General features: G+C 37.8%; 2 protein-coding genes across 5 annotated transcripts; one reads left to right on the top strand and one right to left on the bottom strand.

The window, feature by feature from the left end:
- Positions 1-413: 413 nt before the first annotated feature.
- SPC25 (SPC25 component of NDC80 kinetochore complex) lies at positions 414-6,882 on the bottom strand. 3 transcript variants are annotated; one of them, XM_059704209.1, is made up of 7 exons: positions 6,840-6,882; positions 5,832-5,984; positions 5,674-5,739; positions 4,925-5,071; positions 3,601-3,705; positions 2,519-2,617; positions 414-584 (listed from the first exon to the last, which is right to left on the bottom strand). In XM_059704209.1, the coding sequence occupies exons 2-7, from the start codon at positions 5,968-5,970 to the stop codon at positions 460-462; spliced, it is 681 nt and encodes a 226-aa protein (XP_059560192.1). In that variant the 5' UTR covers positions 5,971-5,984; positions 6,840-6,882; the 3' UTR covers positions 414-459. The 3 variants fall into 3 exon arrangements, with proteins under 3 accessions (XP_059560192.1, XP_059560190.1, XP_059560191.1); XM_059704207.1 differs by having other exon boundaries at positions 6,758-6,878; XM_059704208.1 differs by lacking the exon at positions 6,840-6,882 and adding an exon at positions 6,508-6,641.
- A 9,838-nt stretch (positions 6,883-16,720) lies between these two features.
- On the top strand, positions 16,721-24,039 carry G6PC2 (glucose-6-phosphatase catalytic subunit 2). 2 transcript variants are annotated; one of them, XM_059704206.1, is made up of 5 exons: positions 16,721-16,984; positions 17,579-17,688; positions 19,530-19,641; positions 21,821-21,936; positions 23,117-24,039. In XM_059704206.1, the coding sequence occupies exons 1-5, from the start codon at positions 16,767-16,769 to the stop codon at positions 23,467-23,469; spliced, it is 909 nt and encodes a 302-aa protein (XP_059560189.1). In that variant the 5' UTR covers positions 16,721-16,766; the 3' UTR covers positions 23,470-24,039. The 2 variants fall into 2 exon arrangements, with proteins under 2 accessions (XP_059560189.1, XP_059560188.1); XM_059704205.1 differs by having other exon boundaries at positions 16,723-16,984; positions 22,958-24,039.
- The last annotated feature ends 629 nt before the right edge of the window (positions 24,040-24,668 follow it).

Below are 24,668 nucleotides of genomic sequence, written 5' to 3'. Positions count from 1 at the left end.
CTGCAGTGATAAGGGCTCCAATCCCCATGCAGTTGAAAATCCATGGATAATTTAAGTCAACCTTCTGTATGTGCAGATTCCTAACTACAGATTGAAAATACTGTTTAGCCATGCTTGGTTGAATCTGCAGATGTGAAACCCAGGGGTATGGATGGATGACTATATATTTATTGAAAAAAAAACCCACATATAAGTTGACATGAGCAATTCAAACCCATGTTGTTTAAGAGTCAACTGTATATGTATATATTCTTTCATTTTAAAAAGAACACATTTGACTTTATAAATTTTGTTTCCTAAGATTTTAATTAAATACTTTAAAGAAACACAGCACACAGAAATGTTAAAAACAAAATCCAAAAGGATTACAGGCAAACTATTGATAATGAGAATTCTTTTTAAGAGATACAAAATAGGGGAGAAAAAGAAACAGCTTTTATTTTATGTACTATTTATACATTAACTATAAACCATAGCACTGAAAGCTTTCCGAACATTGGCAAGAAAGGCTGAAAAATTTTTGGTCTTCCTTAGGTTCTCTTGAAATTCTGCTAGGCATTCAAGATGAGGAGCACTATCTGACACTAGAAGAAGAAAAAAAAGACAATTTGAATGAGATTTTTTTATGGAGAAGTTTTCCAATTTAGATGCTTTCATCTGATTCATAATTTTAAAATTCATAATTTTATTCCCATTTTACTGAACTGATTTGAGCATAGGATGATAGATACACATAATTTTCATATCTTAACTATCTTTTGAACCTTTCCTCTGCTTAATCACTAAATATTCCAATCTCTGTACTACAATCTTGATTTAAATTTAAACAGATGGTAGGCAAGGGATTGAAGAGCTTAGTGATAAAGAACAGAATGCCATTTCTCATCATCTTTCCTATACATTTTAATTAAACTATTTTTAAAAGGTTGTGTGTGTGTATGTGTTTAAATTATTGTCAGTTTTCTCTACAGAAATTTGTCCTGACTTCTAGTATCTTACCACTGAATCAAAAAAGTTCCAACCCTTAATTACTTACAATTATAGGGAGGAGGGGTCTGAAGTCTCACAAATGAGGGAGGTCATTAGAAAATGTCACTATTCCAAAAGTGGCATTTATAGGGCTTACTAAACAAATGATATTCAAATCACAAATAACAGTACGGAGCTCATATGCCGTTGAACCAGATGGTACATATGGGAGCAAGCACGTCTCCAGAGAGGTCAAAGAAAAGGGACGATCCAGCATTCTCTACCATCAACCTTGTCCTTTGTTCAAGGGGAAGAAATTCGACCACATCAATCCTGCTCTTTGGTAGAAATTGTTTAGGAAACAAGGCCCAAGCAGAGAAAGAATAGAGAAAAACCAGCTGGTTCAAAATTAAACTGCAGAATCTATTTTAACACACTATCAAATACTATGACACTATAAAGCAATAGAGCAGCGGTTCTCAACCTGTGGGTTGCGACCCCCTTGGCAGTCGACCGACCCTTTCACAGGGGTCGCCTAAGACCATCCTACATATCAGACATTTACATTACGATTCATAACAGTACCAACATTACAGTTATGAAGTAGCAAAGGAAATAATTTTATGGTTGGGTCACAACATGAGGAACTGTTTTTAAAGGGCCAGAGGGTTGAGAACCACTGCAATAGAGGAATCCAATTTGGAGAAAATTTAAAAGCTAGGTAAGAGGTTTCCTGGGATTGCTTCTTAAAATTCAGCACTCATTGGATTAGGAGATATTTACCTAGAGAGAAAAAAGCCAAATATTTGTACATGAATTCGAGTCCTAAAATGGAACTTTCATTAGAACAGGAATTGGGTTCAAGGGCACATTGGAGAGCCAACTAAAGAGTTCACCTGAGTGTGTGTCTCCTATAAATGCTTTAGTGAGAACACAGGCACCAAAAGCTGAGAACCATTTCCTGAGTTCCAATAAATTAATCATTTTCAAAGGGGAATTAGAAGAATAAAAAAGAGATAAATATACTTCCATTCTCTTCTTGTTCACACTATTACCAATCATATATATTCCCCATAAATCAAAAGCTACCTGGCCTGCTAGAGAATCAGTAACTCAGCTAAATTACCAATGTGTAGAATTTTTTAGGATGGAATAATTTTGTAAAATTGATTTTGGGGGGGGGACAAAAATTACCAGAGTCTAATGATTTTACATTTGGTTTTAAAATCACCTACTTGGATAAATTATAATAGTATTCACATTTAAGGAGTCATATCCTTTATAGCTTTGCTTTGAATTCTCTAAAAGGATAACTCATATTTCATAATATAGTGATCTTTTAGCTTTTAGACTTTTCTGCCACTGTGGCACTGTGCTATCAAAAATCTATTATAGTCACAGCCTTTATAAGACAATATCCCAAAAAGCAAGACTGAAAAAGAAAACAATAGCTGTGGGAATATTATTTCATCCTATTACTTTATATTCTGATTCAAGTAACATTTTGGGGTGGCGAACTTAAATACCAGTTATAGAGAAGAGGGCATACCTTCATAGTCCCTTGCTTCGTTTAGGTGCAGGCAAAACATATATGGGCTGTCAGGATGCTTAGGGTCAATATTAGTGAATATAAACTGCAATTTATCACCTGAAAAGAGATTAAGCTATTTAATGTGAGAACATTTTAGTGCCAAAGCTTTTGATGGAGATGTGCTTTCTTATCTTTGTCTCTGATCAGTCATTAAACACTAAGTATATATAGGGTGAGGCAAAAATAGGTTTGTAGTTGTGAGTACACAAAATAGAGTTTATTCTTGTATTATTATGTATTAATTATTGAATTATTTTCCAAAAGCTACTTTTGTCCCACCCTTTATATTCACTTAACCAATATCTCCAAATGTGTGCTGCAAATTAGTTTTTAAAAGTATTGTAGTTTACATATGACCAAAATCACAAATAACAAAAGAAAAAAAGGCATTGTGCTTCATCAAAATTATGAATATATGCCGAGTCCAGTAAATCTTTCTGGCAAATCACCAAACATGATGGTAATCTTGGGGTCTCCCAGCACAAGAAGCAGTGCTGTAAACTGGCATATATACATGTAAAGGCCATTGGAATATTTACATGCTTTAACCAGTAAGTCCTCTCTGGGAATGCCACAGAAGTTATACAAAAGAAATGGAGTAGTCCACATTCCCCGTAGTACTTCTAAAACTAAAAAAACGGCAGAACCCAAAAGTTAGAGGCAATACACGTGCTAATGATATGTTAATGGAATGAATTATTATGCCATTTTAAAATTTACCAATATAACAACTGGAGAAATGCTAATCACACAATACCAGTATGAGCAAAGAACAAAAATTATTTGCATGGTTGTCAAACCATGCCCGAAATACATTTATTAAAATATTGGATAATAAATAACCAAGGCATTAGTACTTAGGTTATGGTGATAAAAATTTTGTAGTTTTCCCCCTACTTTCTAAAAAGTTAATAATATAGTCATTATTTTACTTGAAAACATGAAATATTTTTGCTTTGAAAAAAAAAATGTTTTTAATTCTCCTCTACTTAAAAAATGACACACCTAATTTCCTGTTTTATTGACATTAATATACTTACCATAAATTTTTCGAATTTCTAGCCCAAGTCGATCTTTAAATATGTCTACAGACTTCTGTAACCTTTGCAACCTCTCTTCACTCGTTTTCTTAGCAGTGGAAATAGCTGTAAAGAAAACAGACACACTATCAAATATTTTAAATAATACTCAGTGCTCATTTAATTAATTTAAGAACCATGGAAACAACTATAAAAATGATGCCAGACAAATGAATCTGCTTAAATTTATTCAGTTTCTATCTCTACCAATTAGCAAAAGGGGCTTCTGTTCATTCAAGATGAAAGGAAAAACTGTGAGAAAATACACAAGTGAGAGGAATGTTTTATTCTATTTTATCACTTAGTAGATTGAATAAACAGGCCAAGATTTGCATGGCTGGCAGAGAAACAGACTTCCTTTATACTGTTTTGTTTTTTTCTGGTTAGCCAAGAAATTGCTTCATTGGAAAAATATTTCTATTCTTTTAAACATAATTATTTCTCACAAGAAGTCAGCTTTATTTCATGCTAGTTTAGAATTATTCTTAAAGTTAGCACATTATGTCCTAAGTAATAAATAGCAGATAAGAAAAATAATGTAGGCTAGCAAACAAACTCTGTAAGAAAAAGCATTAACAAAACAAACTTTGCTATTTTCAAGAGATTTGAGATTTGATTACTTTGTGGGCAAACCAGACTCCAAAGAAAACACTCATTTGAATATAAAAGTTTTTTAAACAAAGTAATTTTCCAGCATAAAGAGGTTGCTTAATAGTTTCTGTCAGAGAATGCATGATCCATAAATTTGTTACCTAAATTATACTATGGCTTCTCCCAAGCAAATCTTGTTTTGTGAAACTGTCTCCTACTACACTTAATTAAACTCACTGATTAACTTCACTCTTACTCTGGCTATATAAGAAATCCAAAGGACCTTTAAGTAAAACAGAAAATAAAACCCACTCAGCTACTTTCATAGACCCCTTACAGGGATGAGTCCTGGCTATGCCTTTAAGGTAGTGGTTCTCAAGCTGGGGGTCGAATGACCCTTTCACAGGGGTCGCCTAAATACATCCTGCATATCAGATATTTACATTACGATTCATAACAGTAGCAAAATTACAGTTATGAAGTAGCAACGAAAATAATGTTATGGTTGGGGGTCACCACAGCATGAGGAACTGTATAAAAGGGTCGCGGAATTAGGAAGGTTAAGAACCACTGTGGCTAAGGCATAATGTCTATTTTGATCAATAAACTGCAGACAAGGCAAAATAGAGTTGTGAACCATCACCGCTTTGAAATTTAGATTGATGTTTAAACATGTGTACACCTGAAAACTTACTTTCCTTCTTCCTAGCATATTCTTCCTTAAGATCCTGGATATTTGTAGTCAGTACTTCCAAATCCTGCTTTTTGCCATTTACTTCACCAATCAACTTTAACAAGTTATCTTTTTTTTCTTGAATAAGCTTATTCTGCCTGCAGATCTCTGTAAAAAGCACAAAGTATTAGTTGGAATATATATGCTTTGTTTTCCAATGCATACCTAAGATAGACCAAAGTATTGACTTTCATAAGATTAATACAGCATGTTTTAATTAATATTTCCTAATGATAAAAAAATCTTTAAAAGAACAAAAAGAAAAGAATCCTAATCTATTCTTTCCTATGTGTCTTTGAAAATAGAAATAAAAAGATAAAAATATTTTTTAAAAAAATACCAAATAAAACCAAGATTTAAAAAATCAGATGATCATGACCCTTGTAGCTCTCCCCCTTCAAATAAATACAGAAATAAAACTCACCACCAAAGACTATCAAAAAGGGGGACAAAATAATACCTTTTACATAACATTCAAAACCACAACACGAAACAAAATATTGATAGGTTAATTCTGGAAGGTGGGAAAAGAGGTAGGTATAACATGGGATGTTCTATTTATTAAGCTGGATATGAATACAAATGTTTATTATTTTGATATACATACATACACACACATTCATACAGCATACATTGTTTTACTTGTATCAGGGATTTCATAAAGATGTTTAATATTAAAAAAACTCTGAGATCTACAGATTGTCACATACGATTTTGATATTCTAGGTACATCTGAACCATTCTCTCTTCTTCCTTCAATTTCACAGACAGCTTTTCTGAAAGAGAAATTGGAATTGATGTTTCAATTCAGCTGAAATAACACTAAAAAGCAAAGGACAACATAATGTCACAAACTAACGTTAGGTACCTGTGAATGCTTTACTGATGTCCTTGTAGGTATCTCTTAGTCCCACCATCTGACAGGAGGTGTCGTTGACACTGCTTTTGAATTTATTCCAAAACTCATTTATGTTTTTATCCAACAGTGCCAGCTCATCCTCTACCATTTTGTTAGACAACGCTACAAAACAAGTAGAACACACACTGTATTTTTTAAGTTGCTTGAATCACATCAGGCACATCTTCCAATCAGTGATATTTTGGCAGTTTGACCTTTGCTAGAAAAGGTTAGCAACTTAACTTTTAACTCTAGATATCCCAGAGCAGCTCAGTCGCCTGGGGTTACCAAGGGCTAAAGTGCAGCAGGATGCAGGGCACCCGTACCTCCTAGAAAGTCGCTGGCATGTACCTGCACGGGGCACTCACACGCTCCATGCCCCTGGGAAAATGACGCCCACTACATACACTTCCTCACAAGTAAAATCGGTGACACCTAAGGAACCTGCCAACTCTGACACTTTCACTTCCAGCCTGAATCGCCAAGTCCCGGGTGCCGGCGCCTCTGGCAGGATAAGACCCCACGCACCTACCCCCGCTGCCTCCCACCCCAGGTCAGGTCAGGCGGCAGCAAACGGAAGACTGGAGGCGGGGTTGGGGGGGGGGGGGCGGGTCAGTGGGTGTCGTCCAGGCCCTGAGCAAGCCACCTACACTCTCCGGCCTCGGCGTCCTCCACTGGGAAAGCCTGTCCTGCCAGACCCAGGTGCCACCAGTTCTCTGGAACGCTAACACCGCCCCAAAGACCTAAAACCTCCCCAGGGACCCACAGGCGTCTGGCTCAGCTTCGCCGCTGCCCGCCCGCGAGGCCCAGATTCACAAACAACAGGACGTGCGTTCGGACACTGGCCCCGCACCCCCTCCCCCAACACACATCCGCCCCAAATCCACCTCTCTCACCTTCTCCGGGACGCCTGGGCCCCGCCGCCCGCCCCGCACAGGACGTGGACGACCCCAGCTAACCGCCAGGCTGCAGACCCACCTCCCTCTGCCGCGCCAACTTCCCAATTTCAAACCTGCCGCGCCCTCTGCCTCCCGACTTCCAGCGCCTGCTCGCCTTCTGATTGGCTGGTAGCATAGGTTTTTTTCAATGAAGGGATTGGTTAATGTAGCCACTCCCCTCCGATTCTCGCGGAAAAGATGGGGGAAAGGGCATTCTGGGATTTGTAGTTCTTTTTTGAGCGATCGCCTCATTCTCAGCTTGGCTTAGGAAAGCATTAATAGTTCCTGGGGGGACTCTCCCTAGGACGGGCCGTTCATCATTTTCAAATAAAGGTTTCTGCAACAAATATAAATATCGAACTTTAATTGTATTCTGTTACCAAGTGTATACCTCTTCTTTGGCACTACCCATAGCTTAGATAAAGCTAACTAAAAATAATTAAACGAATAAAAATACTATTGTAATTGGCCTCATCTTTAAATAACTCTTCACTGGGAAGTGGCTGGAATATCACTGTTAATTGGCTTCTAATATTAACACTTCCAGAATCTTCTGATTCTCTGTATTTGACTATGTGAATTAAATCTGAAACTTTAAAAGGCAGTACCCAGTACAGGTAGTTTCTGCCACAGTAGACAATGACACAAATCTTTTTCTTGGTACCCACCCTCTATGATTGCACCCTCTATTATTTCCTCATCTGTAAAGTGAAGGTAGTAATAACAACAACAACAATAATAATAATATCTTCTGCACATACCCAATATGAAGCTAAAAGAGATAATAAATGCAAATGCCTTAGAATAGGTCCTTATATCATAAGTACTCAAAATGGTTTCTTGTTTCTATGATTTATCCCCTATCTACTCCCTATGCAATAGGTTGTCATATTAAAACATATATAAATAAGACTTTAAATAGAACAAAGTCTAAGTTAGGAAAGAAATAGAAAATTTGTTGCAACCATACAAGGTTTGAAGACTGGCTATAGTATTAAAATATTTTTTAAAAAGTCATTAAAAAGAAGGAAGTCATTGCCCAGCTGCTGTGGCTCAGTGGTTGAGTATTGACCTATGAATCAGGAGGTTGAAGTTCAATTCCCAGTCAAGGCACCTGCTTGGCTTGTGAGCTAGATCCCTAGTATGGGGCGGGGGGTGCAGGAGGCAGCCAATCAATGATGCTCTCTCATCTTTGATGTTTCTATCTCTCTTTCCCTCTCTCTTCCTCTCTGAAATTACACACACACACACACACACACACACACACACACACACACACACACTGAGTGGCCAGATTATTATGACCACCTGATGTTTGTAGGAAAATTAGCCACACACTGCATCGTATGGGATATGGAAGCCAAAGGCCTGTTCGAACACCTTTGCTGTCTGCAGTTACCAAGATAAAACGTCTCCAATTTGCACAAGAACACAACAATTGGACAGTCAAGCATTGGAAAAAAGTCATGTGGTCTGATGAATCACGTTTCCAATTGCATCATGCAGATGGCAGAGTGAGAATTTGGCGGAAACAGCATGAAAGCATGCACCCCACATGCATGAGTACAACCCTTCAAGCTGGTGGGGGCAGTGTTATGGTTTGGGGCATGTTTTCCTGGTATGATTTGGGCCCTTTAATTTGTGTGGAACAACGTCTAAATAGCACAACATACCTAAGTATCGTTGCTGGTCAACTTCATCCTATCATGTTGATGGCATATCCTAATGGAGATAATGCATTATCTTCCAACAAGACAATGTGCCATGCCCCGGTGCTCGTATTGTGCAGGAGTGGTTTCAAGAACATGAGGGAGACTTTACCTTGCTTAGGTGGCCCCCACAATCACCAGATCTCAATCCAATTGAGCATTTGTGGGACGAAGTTAAAAGCCATCAGGCAGCTGGTTCCACAAACCACCAAATCTCACAGAACTGGACAGTGCTATTCATCAGGCATGGTGTCAGATTCCTCGCATCACCTTTCAACATTTTGTGGAGTCAATGCCAAGAAGAATCGCCTCAGTATTGAAGGCAAAAGGTGGCCCAACGAAGTACTTGATGGGGTGGTCATAATAATCTGGCCACTCAGTGTGTGTGTGTGTGTGTGTGTGTGTGTGTGTGTGTGTGTGTGTATAATTAAGTCATCAAGAAAAGCAAATTATACTGGGGGGATTAGACCACTGAAGATAATTCTAAAGAAACTGAGGAAATGAAGGGATCCTGAATGTAGGAACTGTGAACAGTGGATGCCTTATGCTATACTTAACTTGTTCAGATCAGGATTTCACTGAGAATCTTGTGAAAGCTCTGCCTTTCTTCCAAGAAATCTGCACATGTACTAACATTCTGCATATGGAAGTTAAGAAGTTGGATGACTTCTAAATTAGTCAGATTCAAGTTATGGATTCCTGGCCTAATGATTGGAAGAGATTTGGCTAATACGAGACCCCAAAGCACATACTTTTAAAGATTTTTACTTAAAAGTGCTTTTACTGGCAGAGCAGAGTTCTAGTCATTGAACAGAACATGGAGAAATCAAATACAGACATCTACAACAGCAGGAAGAAAAGGTATTGACCCTGAAGGAAATGGTGGCTGGCTGTGCAATTTTCTGAAGACTCTCATTATGTGGAGGGCATCTGGCTTGATTCTGAGACACAACCATGAACAATTCCAGTTGGCTCTGCTCTCTTGGAATTGTCTTTGCTCTCAGGCTATAGGAGAAGGTTGAAGTTTTTGAGCAATTCAAATATTTAGATTAAGTATTTCGTGTGAGAAAGGGGGAGGCTAGGATGGAGAGAAGGAGCCGGGAGAGAAAGAGGAAGAAGAAGAGAGAAAAGGGAGAGTGGGAGGAAGAAACAGAGATGTCAGAGAGTAAAGGAGAAGCAACAGAAGAATGGTGTATAAGACTGAAATTTTATCACTTTGCCCTACTTCCATTCTGATCAGGGATCTCACCGTTGAAGATCAACTTCACTTTTACAAACTATTTGGCAAAATAAGAATAACTAATGTTAATTATAGATAATGTTTTTGTGTTTATTATGGATCTTAGATTAAAGAGGAGAATGGAAAGGAGATTCTAAAAGGGGGAATACAAGAACACACCAAGCAGCCATGGGAAAGAGTGGATAGTACAGAGCCCAAAAAAGTAACTGATGGAAACAATGCCTTACAGTAGAAAGCGATAAAGTAGTATAAGGAAGGGTCAACAGGGTGCACAGGCGTATGACACCTTGTATCAAGGGAGAGATAATTAAAATGGAGCTTTTAAAATTTGATATGCGTGAGAACCACGTAGGAAGCTTACTAAAACGCACATTTCTGGACCATTTTCCCGCAGACTCTGACTCTGTGATCTGGAGTGGACCTGGGATTCTGCGCGTAGGTGCTCCATAGACCACACATTGAGAAAGACAACCTCAAAGGGGGACAGAGGTAGATCCACCCACATTTGAATCCTGACCTTTGCAGCTTAGACGTGGCTTTGCTCCATCATTTGGTGAAGCGATTTGGGAGAGACTTTGAACTCTAACAACCTTGACTTTGGAATGATCCAGCTTGTTAGACAGATTCTGTTATTAGAGGAAAAAACTCTTCTGAAAGATTATGTTAGTACCAAAAGGAACCAACCTCCTGCATCTTCCTCCTGCCATGGCCTTCATAGGATAAGCATTTCCACCCCAAGCAACTCTGGTAACAGACTGCAAACTCAGGAGGAATAAGGAAATACTTAGAAAGAGATTTCCCACAGGAACAAAATCATAAAACACATACAAGTGCTGAAGAGCTGGAAGTGAATAGTTCACAAGTATGGTGGGTCAAGTAAGCATTATTTTTAGATTTATCATTTGTCTCACTTTTTAAATTTTGCATAAATTGCTTTTTAAATTTAATACATAATTATGTAAAATATTTACATGATTTCAAAGTCAAATCAAGAAAACAGGTATATTTAAAGAAGCCTGCTTTTTCCCATGCCCTCTACTCTATTCCCTTCTTTCCTTTATAAGTAACCTTAAAAAATTAGCTTATGTGTATTCTCCTATTCTCCTTAAACATAAATAAATAAATAAATATATATATATATATATATATATATATATATATATATATGAGGCCCAGTGCACAAAAATTTGTGCACTCGGGTGTGGGGGGGTCCCTCAGCCCGGCCTGACCCTCTCACAGTCTGGGACCCCTTGGGGGATGTCAACCTGTCAGCTTAGGCCGGCTCCCTGAGGGGTTGGGCTTGAGCTGGCAGTCAGACATCCCTCTGGTAGCCTGGGGGCCCTCGGGGGATGTCTGACCATGGGAGCTGGCCTAAGCCATTAGTCAGACATCCTTAGTGCTGCCGCAAAGGTGGGAGAGGCTCCTGCCACCACTGCTGCACTGGCCAGCTATGAGCCAGCTTCTGGCTGAGCAGAAGTGCACTGACCACGAGGGGGCAGCTCCTGCATTGAGCGTCTGCCCCCTGGTGGTCAGTGCACTTCATAGTGACCGGTTGTTCCCAGTCATTCTGCTGTTAGGGTCAATTTGCATATTATCCTTTTATTATATAGGATATATATTTCTTATATAAATATTGTATATAATTGTCTTCACCTTAAAAAAATATTTTTCCTCTATTTTGCTTGCCATTTTAATTATGATAGAGAACAGGCAGACAGCTCTGGGGGGGTGAAGGGATTGAGCAAAAAAGAAAAAAAAGAGAAAGAACTCATGGTCATGAACAACAGTGTGGTGATTGCGGTTGGGGGGGAAGGGGTAGGTGGAGGTGAAAGAGGGTATAGGGGGAATAAGTAATGATGGGAAAAATAAATAAAATAAAGAAAAAATGATTAAGTTGGGAAATTAAAAAAAATAATAATCTTTTTGACCACTTTGTAACATTATCTCTGTGGGAAAACACATCTGAGTTTAGATTAATTAAATAACAAGCATGTTTTTTAAAAACAAAGACTCTGTATAACACAGCACTCACATCAAGTTTTGATCACTAGTTCATTTATTGAATACCTACGTGGGCCCAGGTTTTATGGAATATAAAGCTCCTTTATTGTTAAGGCCTCTCTTTAATAAAAGGAATATCAAATTATTAATATGCTCTACAACTCCCAGCACATCCCAGCAATAGCCTGCCATGCCAGGGGCCTGTTCAAATTTCACTAGCTTCATAGGAAACCAGCCCCTGCATGGGCCTGTGCCCAGGATTGTGCTGGAGCTGGGACACAAAGCAAACATCATTCTTAATTTTATGGAGCTTGTACTGTGGTGCAGGAAAGAGAGCGTAAACACATAGATTAAAAAGAAAACGTACAATTACAAATTATAATTAAATTCTTGTTACGAGTTGAATTTCATCCTCAAAAATCACATCTTGAAGTCCTAACCCTCAGTATCTCAGAATATGACTGGAGATAGGGCCTTTAAAGAGGTAACTAAGTTAAAGTGAAGTCATTAGGGTGGACCTTAACCTAATAAGATCGGTGTCATTATAAGAGACTAGGACACATCCATCCAAAAGGAGGGCCACGTGAGGACACAGGGAAAAGACGGTCATTTATGAGCCAAGCAGAGAGGTCTCAGAAGAAACCAACTCTGCTGACACCTTGCTCTGAAACATGTAGCCTCCAGAATTGTGAGAAAACATATTTCTATTGTTTAAACCACCCAGTAAGGTACTTTGTATGTCAACCCTAGTAGACTAACACAACCCCCTAAAATAAGTGTTTCAGAGAAAACACTGTTAGAGGAATGGCGAGGATGCTGATCAGAGAAGGCATCTCTGAGGAAGTGCACATAAGCTAAGATGTGAAAAGACTAGAAATGATGAGCTATGGGGAACAAATAGATGGCAGATCCTGTTAAAAGGCAAAAGAAATCAAGGTGCTATTGCTTTGGTCAATTATATTTAGCCTACAGAACCTAATAGTCCTTGGGAGACAATCTTTCTAAATTAACTATCTAAGATGAAAAGCTCATGTGCAGCCAACTTCATCACAGTCCACAGACTCTGAAGTATTGAATGAGCATGAAGTTGAATTTTTAATTGTAAGACAAAAGGTATTTGATATCCTTCACACCCTGATGTGAGGACAAGACATTTCTGAAGAAAATGAATTTTATGAAATATGTAGCTCAAATACTTCATAGAAAAAGAATAAAGGGAAGTAATGTTCTTTCTTATGGCTCATCAAAGAGATTGTGGAAATTATAGAACCTGAATATGCAAATCAAAAGGCAGTAGTATAGACTCTGATTAGTCAAGGTTAAAACCTCAGCTAGAGTAGTGATATGCCTGAATAAATTGATTCTTCTTTGGTAAGCCAACTATATGCCCTCATTTTAACTCAATGGAATTGAGAATTATAATAAGAATTATAGAATCATGGGATAGACAAGGGATCCCCTTGTTTCTTAATGGGATGCCCCACAAACTACTTCTGACATATGGTTACTCAATTTGTCTTGTGAGAGATTGAATATACAAATGGACAAGTCAGACCAAGTATGACACTGGAACTCTGATTCACAACCTCTGAAGCAATCTATCCAGAATGGTCAGGACTTGGTCCAGACTACCAGTTTCACTATATTTTTTGTCCCTGCTTCCAACTAAGGACCAACCAGAGAGAGCCAAATATGCATCCTAGCCAATCACATAAGATGCTCTGTTTCTAATTAATCAGCTCCTACTTGCCCGTGCCCATAACCTATAACCAAAGCAGACCTGAGGCCTTCCTTGTGTTTACTATGGAGCTTTCCTATTCCTCTGCCTGCTTCTGAGTCTGTCAAATGGAAATGACAGTGGCCAAATCTTACTATAGCAAGCTCAAAATAAATAGCCTCTGTTTGTTCTCATTTGGGGGGCCTTCGTTTATTTCCATAGTTGACTGTTTCCAGAGAAGAAAATGTCTGTTAGGTCCCAGGGTCAACAGAAGAGGATGGGAATTAGAGTCACCCTCAAGCTTTGAGGTGCCCAGCTTAGTGCCACTTGGGATTTCCCCCAGGGAAGATGTCAGAGACTGGGAAGGTAACAGTAACCACTGAGCTCCCATTACAATGGTATCCCTGCTGTCCAAGCATGGGATAAGTCATCCAGCAAAGTTCAAAGTGGTGATTATAGCTACAAAGTTCTAGTGATCCGGCCAGATGTGCCTATGTGTTACCTGATTCACAAGACTACACAGAAAAGCCTTAGAGTCGAAATGATGATACAGTTGAATTGGAGGTCTAGATAGTTGAAAGCATTTGAAACAAGCTGGTTATAGCATCAACTATTATTCATTTTGCAGCTGGTTTAAATCTCACCAATGTTGGCCTTAGGTAACCTGGATACAGCCTAGACTAGGAAGAAGCATTGCTCTGGAAATAAAATTTAGTCTCCAAACAGGGGTGGCTGCACTAAAGAAATGACCTGGGGAAGATTACTTGTCCATGTCCTTATCACTAAAAGGAAGATTGCTGAACCACTATGGAGTTAAAATAAAATAATATGATAGAGTATTTTTAAAGGATATTAAGGTAGAGTATTTTAAATAATTGGAAAATGCATGAACGCAAGACATTCTAATGCACAACTAAGTTTTCAGCACAATTAATTTTACCCCAACACATACGTCATTCAAATCAGATTAGCACACTAGTGGGAGAACCGAGAGTGGGTGTAATTCATGGGCTGCCTGGGGAGGAGCAAAATGTGGGGGAAAGCCAGTGCTGGCTGACTACTTCCTGGTTATCCTCCTGCTGAAATGATAAGGATGATAAAGGAGACTGCTGAGGCTCTCATCGTGGACGGAGATTAATCTTCATTTCCTGGCGGCCATATAAAGTCACTTTCTGAAAAATGACATGGTGCTGTTTGCAACCTCACTTTTTGACTGTCAAACCAGACTTTTCATCCACAGAAACCAGGCTGTATCTTAAGCTTTTTCCAGGCCAGCATTGCAGAAAACTCAGGGGAGAAGGTGGCCATCACCATGCCATGTTTTAAGAGGAGTGCATTCCAGTGGTCACCACTGCATCTCCTCTTCTGGCCCCACATTACCAAATTTCTATACAAACTATCGCCAGCTGTATAATTTCTCATTAGACTTAGGTTCCTCTTTTATTCTAGAGGTAGATTCTCTGACAAGATAAATCATTTAAGGCCAAAAAATAAAATTTAATAGGAAGATCCTGTTATATCCAATAATTTACATATTAAATGTCATGGAAGCTTCTTTCAGGTTGACCTTTGGCAGGGGAAGGGGCTTAAGCTGAAAGGAAAACAGGTAGAGTATGAATTTCTTCATCATGTTGATTCTTAACCCTGACTGCACATTGTAATCACTTGGAATGTATTTTTAAAACACCAGTGACTGAGTCCCATCACTAGAAATGTAGTTTGTCTAGGGTAAGACAAAGGTATGGCATTTAAAAAAAATCACTCTGAAGAGTTTAATGGTATGATCTCACTCATATGTGGAATCCAATGAACAAAATAAAATAATGAACAAAATAGATCCAGAGACATAGAAGCGTGGAATAGACTGATGAATCTCAGAGGGAAGGAGAGTGGGTGGGTGGGTGAGGAGAGATTTACCAAAGAACCTATGTGCATATATGCATAACCCATGCACTCAGACCACAGTGTGGTGAAGGCCGGTGGCAGAGGACAGGTGAGGCTATCAGGGGTCAATGGGGAATAAAAGGGAACATCTGTAGTACTTTCAGCAATAAAGATAAACTTTAAAAAAGAGGTTAATGGTAGTCAAAGCATTTCTTCTGGGAGCAACAGAGCCTGGAAAGGTACTGAGAGACACTGGATCCCTTCTAACAGTGGTGTTGTAAAATGATGGGGCACGACTCCAGGAGAAGTCCAAAGTGATATTTATAGCACGTGAAGAGTTCCTAGAGAAAGAGGCTGTGGATAGCAAAGACAACAACCTGAATGGTCAGTATGGTTACTGCCTCCTCCCTCTGCCTCCTGGTGGGGCTTCACAGCTTTCACGGGCACCTTCACAGATGTATTTAGCTCTCTACACCCACCATCTCATTTCTGACTGGGACCCAAAGTTCTCTTTGAGCTGTCCTTCTGTTTATTCCCCATCTTCATGTTTGTTTTGGTGTGTCCCCTGCAATTGTACTGAACATTCTGCTTTCAACAAATCATTCTCCTGATTGGTCCAAAGCCTTTTGAGTCTATTTCTGTCTTTCTCTCACATGAGCACTCCCCAGTGTTCTCAATTGTATTCTCTAGTCAATAATGACTCAACCCTAACACAGTTCTTTCAGCAAAGTGGCCTCCATCTCTGCTTTCTTGCCTTGTAATTAAAAAGCAACACATTTCCTTCTAGATTTCATACATTCCATGTATTTCCTTCACTGTTGGATTTATATATCATAGCACTTTCTTTGCTAATAAAGAAAAATAAAAAAATTTTCATTTAAGTCTTCAATAAGAAAATAATATGTCATATCACATAAATGTTTCATGCCCAGATATTTGCTCATTTGTTTTCCTCTAAGACCCAATAAAATAGTCAAAGAGGCACATTCTATTTTAAATTAAAATGCATGGCTTTAAGGGCTATTTGACATGCAGTAATTATCTGCATAGTCTTCTAGCCAAGCATAGAAATTGCTAATGTCTCTGCCCTTGAAGGAAATGAACTGTGCAAAAAATTTCAAGCAAACACAATCCAACTGTTCACACAAAAGGGAGGTTGCATAAGAAATTCATTGTATCTCTACCCAAATTTCCCCTTGACTTGTCACAGATCAGCATGTACTTCACCTCTTTGGCTCCAATTAAACTTATAAACAGATGAGCTTTTCAGCAGACAAGGACCGACGTGCCCTTTCCACAGATGGCCAGTCACATGTTGCAGTAATGGCTAGACACGCCACTGGGGTACTGTATAAAAATGGTGGGACTCGGAGCACTGCAGCTCCAATTGCTGTTTAGAATTGCCTCTCTTTCAAGATGGATTTCCTTCATAGGAATGGAGTACTCATTATTCAGCATTTGCAGAAGGACTACCGAGCTTACTACAATTTTCTAAATTTTATGTCCAATGTTGGAGATCCCCGGAATATCTTTTCTATTTATTTTCCACTTTGGTTTCAACTTAATCAGACAGTTGGAACTAAGATGATATGGGTAGCAGTCATTGGGGATTGGTTCAATCTCATTTTTAAATGGTAAGGCTTCTGTTTTGTTTCATTTTTCCTAAAGTGTATTCTTAACTTTGTAGCTTTGGCTTAATGGTCACATTTTAGATGTGTGTAGTTTTACTTGGAAAACTCTCAAAATACCAGTTAACTTGAAACACAGATTCATAAATAGAACTTACAAAAGCCATAGAAATGTATACGTACATACAAATGTACATTTATATGCTAATGTATACTGATTTATAAGTAAATGCCAAAGCCCTGTAACACATATGCTGTGATTAGCCAAGAAGTTAGTTAAATGAGCAGCACCCATACTGAACAGACTGGTGATTCCAGGGACCCCTTTGATATTCCCAATCTAAGTACCCCAAGCACCTGCAGGACTTCCCCTGAAAGGAAGAAATGTCCCTGTTTATATTGAAAACTAACTGCATATGACTGTGTCATCCTCTATAATGAGAGATAGACCAGAACCCAAGTTCTTTCAAAGATTCTTAATCATGAGCTTTCCTCATCAGCCCTCTGACTGAATATTTTTGTAGGAGAAAATAGGATGTTTCCAATTAAGTACTTGTTGTGTATTTAACTATATGCATATTTATATTTCTTCAAATACAGGATATTATTTGGTCATCGGCCTTACTGGTGGATCCAAGAAACTCAGATTTACCCAAATCGCTCAAGTCCATGCCTTGAACAGTTTCCCACTACCTGTGAAACAGGTCCAGGTAAGCAATTATAGCAACCACAAGTTACTAAAGATATTCCAACAGAGTCATTATGTATGATGATCATCTAATAAGTGTATGATATCATATAGGGAATTAAAGAAAATATCATGAGGGAGGATGCTAAAAGTTCATAAGCATAAAAATTGCTAATGAGAAAAGAAGTTTTATGAACAATCAAATTTCATTGTGTTATTTGTAAAATGGTAAGTTTGGAGAATACTCCTTAAGTAATTTTATATTTGGAATTTATTTTTTGGAAGAATGGAATAATACTAAAACAAACAAAAAAGCTAGAACAAATTACCAAAGAACTATATTAAAATTCTAGAAATATTGATTTATCTACTACTGAGTAACTTTCAAAGTTACTATAGGTATACTGAAAATCCCATGAATGAGGAAAGAATAGACATAGACAAGTTTTCTGTAAGAAAGGTAAGGACTTCCCATATTACTATTGCCAGTTAAGATCTCTGATCTTAGAATGATTTCTTTTTTTCTTGTATATTTAGTATGTAAGTAGACTTTCTGGGCCACTTCCTTTTTTTATTATAAATAAGACACTGTATGTGTGTAAAATCTTTACCAGAGAAGTTGAGTTTAGGACTATAAAAAGATTTTTTGAAATATATAAAAGGAAATTACATGTTACTGGTTTAACTTATAAGACTGTGTTATATTATACCTCACTATAGTTTGGCATATATCAGAAAATTAATATTGACATCCATTGAAACCAACCCTGAATATAGTGAATGTGTAAGTTCTGTTATATTACTATAATTAATTCTTTATATATCTGGCTCCCTCAGTAGACTGTGTTCAATCATGATGGGGATGGTGTGTATTTTATCTTTGTGAAACCAGTGTGGGATGGATGGATGGATGGATGGATGGATGGATAGATAACCTTTGAGACCATTGAAATGCTACTTTGTTTTATCCCAGCACTTCCCAGCATGTGGGATATTTTCTGGGGTGAGGGGGTGGGGAGAAGAAAGAAAGATATATTGCATCCTATGGTCACTCCTTAGAGATCTACAACTCTAAGGATATAAAGGCTCTGAAAATTCCTGCATAAGAAATAGATTTGAAATAAATAGATCTACAAGAAATAGATTGGTCTTTGTTTAATTCAGTGTTTTTTGAAGAAGAGACTGGTGTTTAACCTGAATGAATCTCCACTGGTTAAGACTCAGGGAGAATATCAAAGTAAAGTGATTTTTAAAAAATATCAAGATTCATGGGAAAGACATTATAGGAGTAGGAAGTCTTCAGGCTTCTTCTGCCAATATTGATGCTCTCTTTACAGCTTCTCTTCCATTTCATAACAAAGACTTCCATGGAGCTGCTGGCCACAGAATAGACATAGAAATAGCTGCTAGTGCACAGCAGTCAATTGCTAAATCAGACATAGCAATGATATCCTTTAGATGCTTGACTTTCCAACACCAGGAACATAAACTGATTTAAGATCCAATACAGGTACTTTATTTTTATCATCAATGAAAAACAATTAGATATAAACAATGAGTAGAGATATGGCAGATTTTGGTACAGCACCTTGAGTTCTTAATTAGCCTTGAACATTTTAATTTCTGGAATTTGATGAATTTGAAAAATCTGGAAAAAATGTTTGAAGTAGTATTTTGAGGCTCAATTTGGCTCAATTTTCTTTATTTCTACCTATGTTTAAATATTACATAGAGCCTGTGCCCTGTGGATTCTTTCTGAGTTATTTGTAATTTTCATGGCTAATATGCCCTTCTACCATCCATTTCTGATACTGATACTCTGTTAACTCCCTTTCAAATGGACCAACAACTTTGCTTTTGCAGGAAGTCCATCTGGTCATGCAATGGGCTCATCGTGTGTCTGGTACGTCATGGTAACAGCTGCACTGAGCAACACTGTCAGTTGGATGGATAAGTCATCTACCACTCTGCACAGGTCAGCTTTGCTCCAGTTTCTGTAGCATGGGAATGTAACAGCTTTGAATATGGAATGTCTTCTTAAAAATTCATTTTAGTATACTTTTAGTGGTTGAAATGTGCTTATTCTATTTTATCATAACCCAAAATAGCAAATGAATAGAAAAATTAATATTGTGCTTTAAGATAATGTCCTAATTAGTTCACAGCTTTGCCACATAATAGGGTTGGAAATATTTAATTGATTAATGATTTGCTAAATATGCTTTGGGTTTCTCTAATATAATAATCACTCTGGTAGCTCATAAGTAAGTCATCTAAAATTATGTAAGAAATAATTTTGCATGTACATTCTCTTGCTTTAAGATTAACTAGAAATTTTGAGAATCATCATTCCCCTTGAATGCATCAGTTAATTTAGTATAATTATACTTCTTTCTTTGACAAGCCAATGTTCTTTGACAGCAATAACAAATTCTAGCTTTAAAGACTTTGCAACCTTTGTGACTAAAAACATTCTAGAGGCAAACTTAAATTTGAATGTTAGTAGATTTCATGTTAGTAGATTTGTAATGTTTAAAAACGCCTAGAACTTTAATGTAAGATTACTCAAAATTTTTGTAGGAATTAAGCTGTTTTCTTCTCTTCTTTTCTGAAATAATTTATCATTATTACAATTTGGAGCACCACTTTAATCATAAATTATTAGGCTATCAGAGATAAAATTTGTTTGTTAATTGGTTTTTAAAATATGATAACATATACCATATATAAAAGTTCTTTTAAAATAAAAAATTTCCAAGAGCCATCCACTTTTTAGAGTAGTATTGGATAATATAAGAAAGAAATAGCTAAAGTAATTTGAGCATATTTAAAGTTTATTCTAATGAGACTGTGACCTGCATGCCTTAATGTATCCATTAGCCAAAACAACAGTAGAGAGTTGTTTAATTTAAAGAAATTAGCATTTCCTGACCATAGACTATTTCTCAAACTAGGAATCTAAAAAAAGGCTCACCTTCTTATAGCTTATTTCTTCCTCCAATTTCCAAACCTGGAAAATATTTGCTTGTGTTGTTTTTTTTTTTTAACTCCCATAACTCTTTTTCAATTTTTATAACTGCAACATTCCTTCATCCATCAAAATTTATTTAGTGCCTACTCCTTACCTTAATATTACCAAATCTTTATTTATTCTTCTTTCATATAGATACCTCCTGCTTACTTCCTCTTTGGAAGACTCATTTCCCTCTATTCCTAGTCTTTCAATAACCAAAATTTGGTCTGATTATCAGTAACAAATCATTGAGAAGCCCCAAAATTCTTAGAATTCAATATTGCTAATTCTTTTTTTATTAAAATAATGAACATTGCTTGGATTTTAATATTTTTATAAGTTTTTGTACCTTGTTTCTTTTCATTTTATTTATATTTATTGATTTTTGAGAGAGAGGGAGGGGGAGAGAAACATCGATTTGTTGTTTCAGTTATGTATGCATTCATTATGATTCTTGTATGTGCCCTGACTAGGGATTGAACCACAATCTTGGAGTATTGGGATGACACTCTAACCAACTGAACTACCCAGCCAGGGCCTACCTTGTTGTTTCTAACACAAACTATATAGCCTATAGGTCAATTCCCTTGTTTCTTATTTTCTGTATCTCAAAAACCAAGGAATCAGGACTTCTTTGAGAGTCTGAAATTAAACCCACTGAAAACTTGCCCTTGATAAAATGTTGATGTGCTTTTCATCAGAGTGGCAGACGTCTTTCCAGTGAGTTTTCTTCAAGCAAAGAAAGGTTGAGAGAGAGTAAAGAGGAAGCACATATGATAAGTAGACATATATCTATAATTCATTCTTGATCATTCTGATATTAGCAATTCTCCTAACTTTAATTATCCCACTCCATTAAAATAATTATTAGGATGTCAAATTGGCTTCCTTTTATAACATTTATTAAAATCTCAGAATAGAGCACTATAAATGCATTGATAAATGCAAAAACCTCTGTGAAAGCGTTTCAAATCCTATGAAACACATGGAAACAACATTTTGGGAAAAACGAGACTCTAGAATCATGATGTTATGTCAGATGGTTCTTCTGAGAAAGGTCACCTGGTGTCACACAGCCCCTAATTTTATGAGCGATCGAATTTCTTTGCTTCTTACACTTGTATCTATTCTTCCATCGTAGACTGACCTGGTCATTTTTTTGGAGTATTTTTTGGTTGATTCAAATCAGTGTCTGCATCTCCAGAGTATTCATAGCAACGCATTTTCCTCATCAAGTTATCCTCGGAGTAATTGGTGGTAAATATGATCCCTTACCTCTGGTTGTGTCATTTGAAAGCTTTAGTGTCATTTGTTTTATGTTCTCAGATTCTTCCTGGTGATCAGTTCCCCATTCTAGGTAATTCTGTTAAGAAACTGATGCTTAATGCTTCCCTGGAGCTTAAGTGATTCAACACACCTCTCAAATCCTCCTTGTGCAATGGCAGACTCTCACCTAACAGTATAAACGTTAACCTCTTAGTGAGATGGGCTTCTCTGACATGTGACCAGAGTTAAGTCCACCTTCCAGACCACCACTTCAGACAGCCTGCTTGTGTCTTGGTTTGGGGGACTTAATAATGGGCTTCCAACCTGCACACCATGCCACTCTCTCTCTGAAAACAGCTGAAATGATGATTACATAACTATAAACTTCATTTAGCCACTGCTTTGTATTCTCGAAGCAGCATTCACCACGATTGAATTTCTGCCATTTAGCCCCACATGCTTTCCAAAGGCTAAGGTAATTGGCTATGGCAATTGAAACATTAATTGCAAGCACCTAGAGCAGTGTTCTGCCTATAAAGTGGGTTGTCACTCAGTGCCGTGGATTCCTGAGAGATCCCCCTGTCCCACTATGGATGGCGAAAAGACCATGGGGCAAGTGTGTGTTACTGCTTTAAGAAAGGCTTTGGAAAATGGATAGAACCTAGGTGTCTAAGCCCTTTACATTGAAAACTACAGCTAAATTCTTTTTTTGTTAACATATTTTTATTGATTTCAGAGAGGGAGGGAGAGGGAGTGAGAGATAGAAACATCAATAATGAGAGGGAATCATTGATCATCTGCCTCCTGCATGCCCCACACCCGGGATAGAGCCCGCAATCTGGGCACATGCCCTGACCGGGAATTGAACTGTAACCTCCTGGTTCAAAGGTTGATGCCCAACCACTGAGTCACACCAGCTGGGCAGCAGCTAAATTCTTCAATGCGGGGAGGAATGATTCCCCAGGAGCTCAAGGGCACATAGTCGCCTTCAGTGTCTCTTTCTAATCCCCAGGCATGCTTGTGGCAGAGGCCTTTGAACACACTCCAGGCATCCAAACGGCCAGCCTGAGCACATACCTGAAGACCAACCTCTTCCTCTTCCTGTTTTCACTTGGCTTTTACCTGCTTCTCAGACTGCTTGACATTGACCTGCTGTGGTCTGTGCCCATAGCCAAGAAGTGGTGTGCCAACCCCGAGTGGATCCACATTGACACCACGCCTTTTGCCGGACTCGTGAGAAACCTTGGGGTCCTCTTTGGCTTGGGCTTTGCAATCAACTCAGAGATGTTCCTCAGGAGCTGCCGAGGGGAAAATGGCTACAAGCTGAGCTTCCGGCTGCTCTGTGTCGTGGCCTCGTTGACCACACTACAGCTCTACCATTTCATCAAGATCCCCACTCACACAGAGCACTTATTTTATGTGCTGTCTTTCTGTAAAAGTGCATCCATCCCACTGACTGTGGTTGCTCTGATTCCCTACTGTGTTCATGTGCTGATGAAACCAAGTGAAAAGAAGATTGACTAGAGTTGTGCAGAGTTAGTGCTCGGTGGTCCCAGGAGGCAGGCGCTATTCACTTCTCAGTCTTCAGCATCCCAACAGGAGCCCCAGTATCAGGTCGCTTTATCACCTTCAGATGCTTCTGGCTCTTGTGGGCATCTTAGTGGCAGTCAACTCTAACCCCCTCAGTTTTCAGATAAGGTATTGAAGTCTCATTTAGTTAACATAACTCACTGTTGTCACACTGCTGTAAGGACGGGAATTAGAACCCAAGTCTTCGGGCAAATATTCCCATTACACTATGTTTTGTTTGTTCGTTTTCAAGAGGTAATAATTTGTAAGATTTCATGTCGATTCTCTGATAATTACTATGTAAATCAGCTGTTTTTTCAAAAAATAACATTAAAATGCCACATCTTGTTTGACTTAAACCATGCATACAGGGTCGTGAGGGGTCAGCGATGGTTCTGGATATGGATATGTATGCAGGTGAAAGAAAACAGGCCAGGTTACTGTGGACTTGAACTTCTGCAGAACTCCTGGTCTCTGTTTTACAAAAGTTATTTCTAATATGTCAATAAATGCTATTGAAGATTCTCTGCTTAGAACATTATTTACCTCCAAAAGGCTTATCTCTTTACTATGACATCCTTATACTTTCTCTTTAAGGGTCAATTTTTCAAGAATGGGGAAATCAAGGGCCTTCCTCAAGGTCATGCTCCAACCAGGAAAACTATTAAATGCTTATCGTATCCGTTAGCTGTGTTAACCTCTATATATACTGAACTATGATTAAAATCTATAGGTTTACTTTACAAAATTCTTATTGAGGGAATATTATGTCATACTAAGAATTTCTCAGTAAGGTTTTTTCTTATTGGACCTAGTAATTCTGGACTTTAAGTGATACCTCTGTTATTTCAATCAAGTACATTTTGAGTCAGATTTTGCTACATATCTTAATGACCTGTGATCTACCATAGTGTTTCATCTAACTCATTTCAAGGATATCAATACATGATTTATTTTAGATGATGACATATTAAGTAACCTATAAATATTTATGAAAACATGACAGTTGAATCAGTGCTATTTACAAGATATTAGTTGAGAATAACAAAATCTCTAAAACTCAAAGTAATTATTGGTCCATTTCTAGGTGTATTTATAAATATATGTTGTATATATGTATTATATGTATTTATAAGTATATGTTGTTGCTTTTA

Source organism: Myotis daubentonii, chromosome 7 (genome assembly GCF_963259705.1).
Source record: "Myotis daubentonii chromosome 7, mMyoDau2.1, whole genome shotgun sequence".
Lineage (NCBI taxonomy): Eukaryota > Metazoa > Chordata > Mammalia > Chiroptera > Vespertilionidae > Myotis > Myotis daubentonii.
Note: the sequence above shows the minus strand (reverse complement) of the source record. Positions and strands in the feature narration are given on the sequence as shown.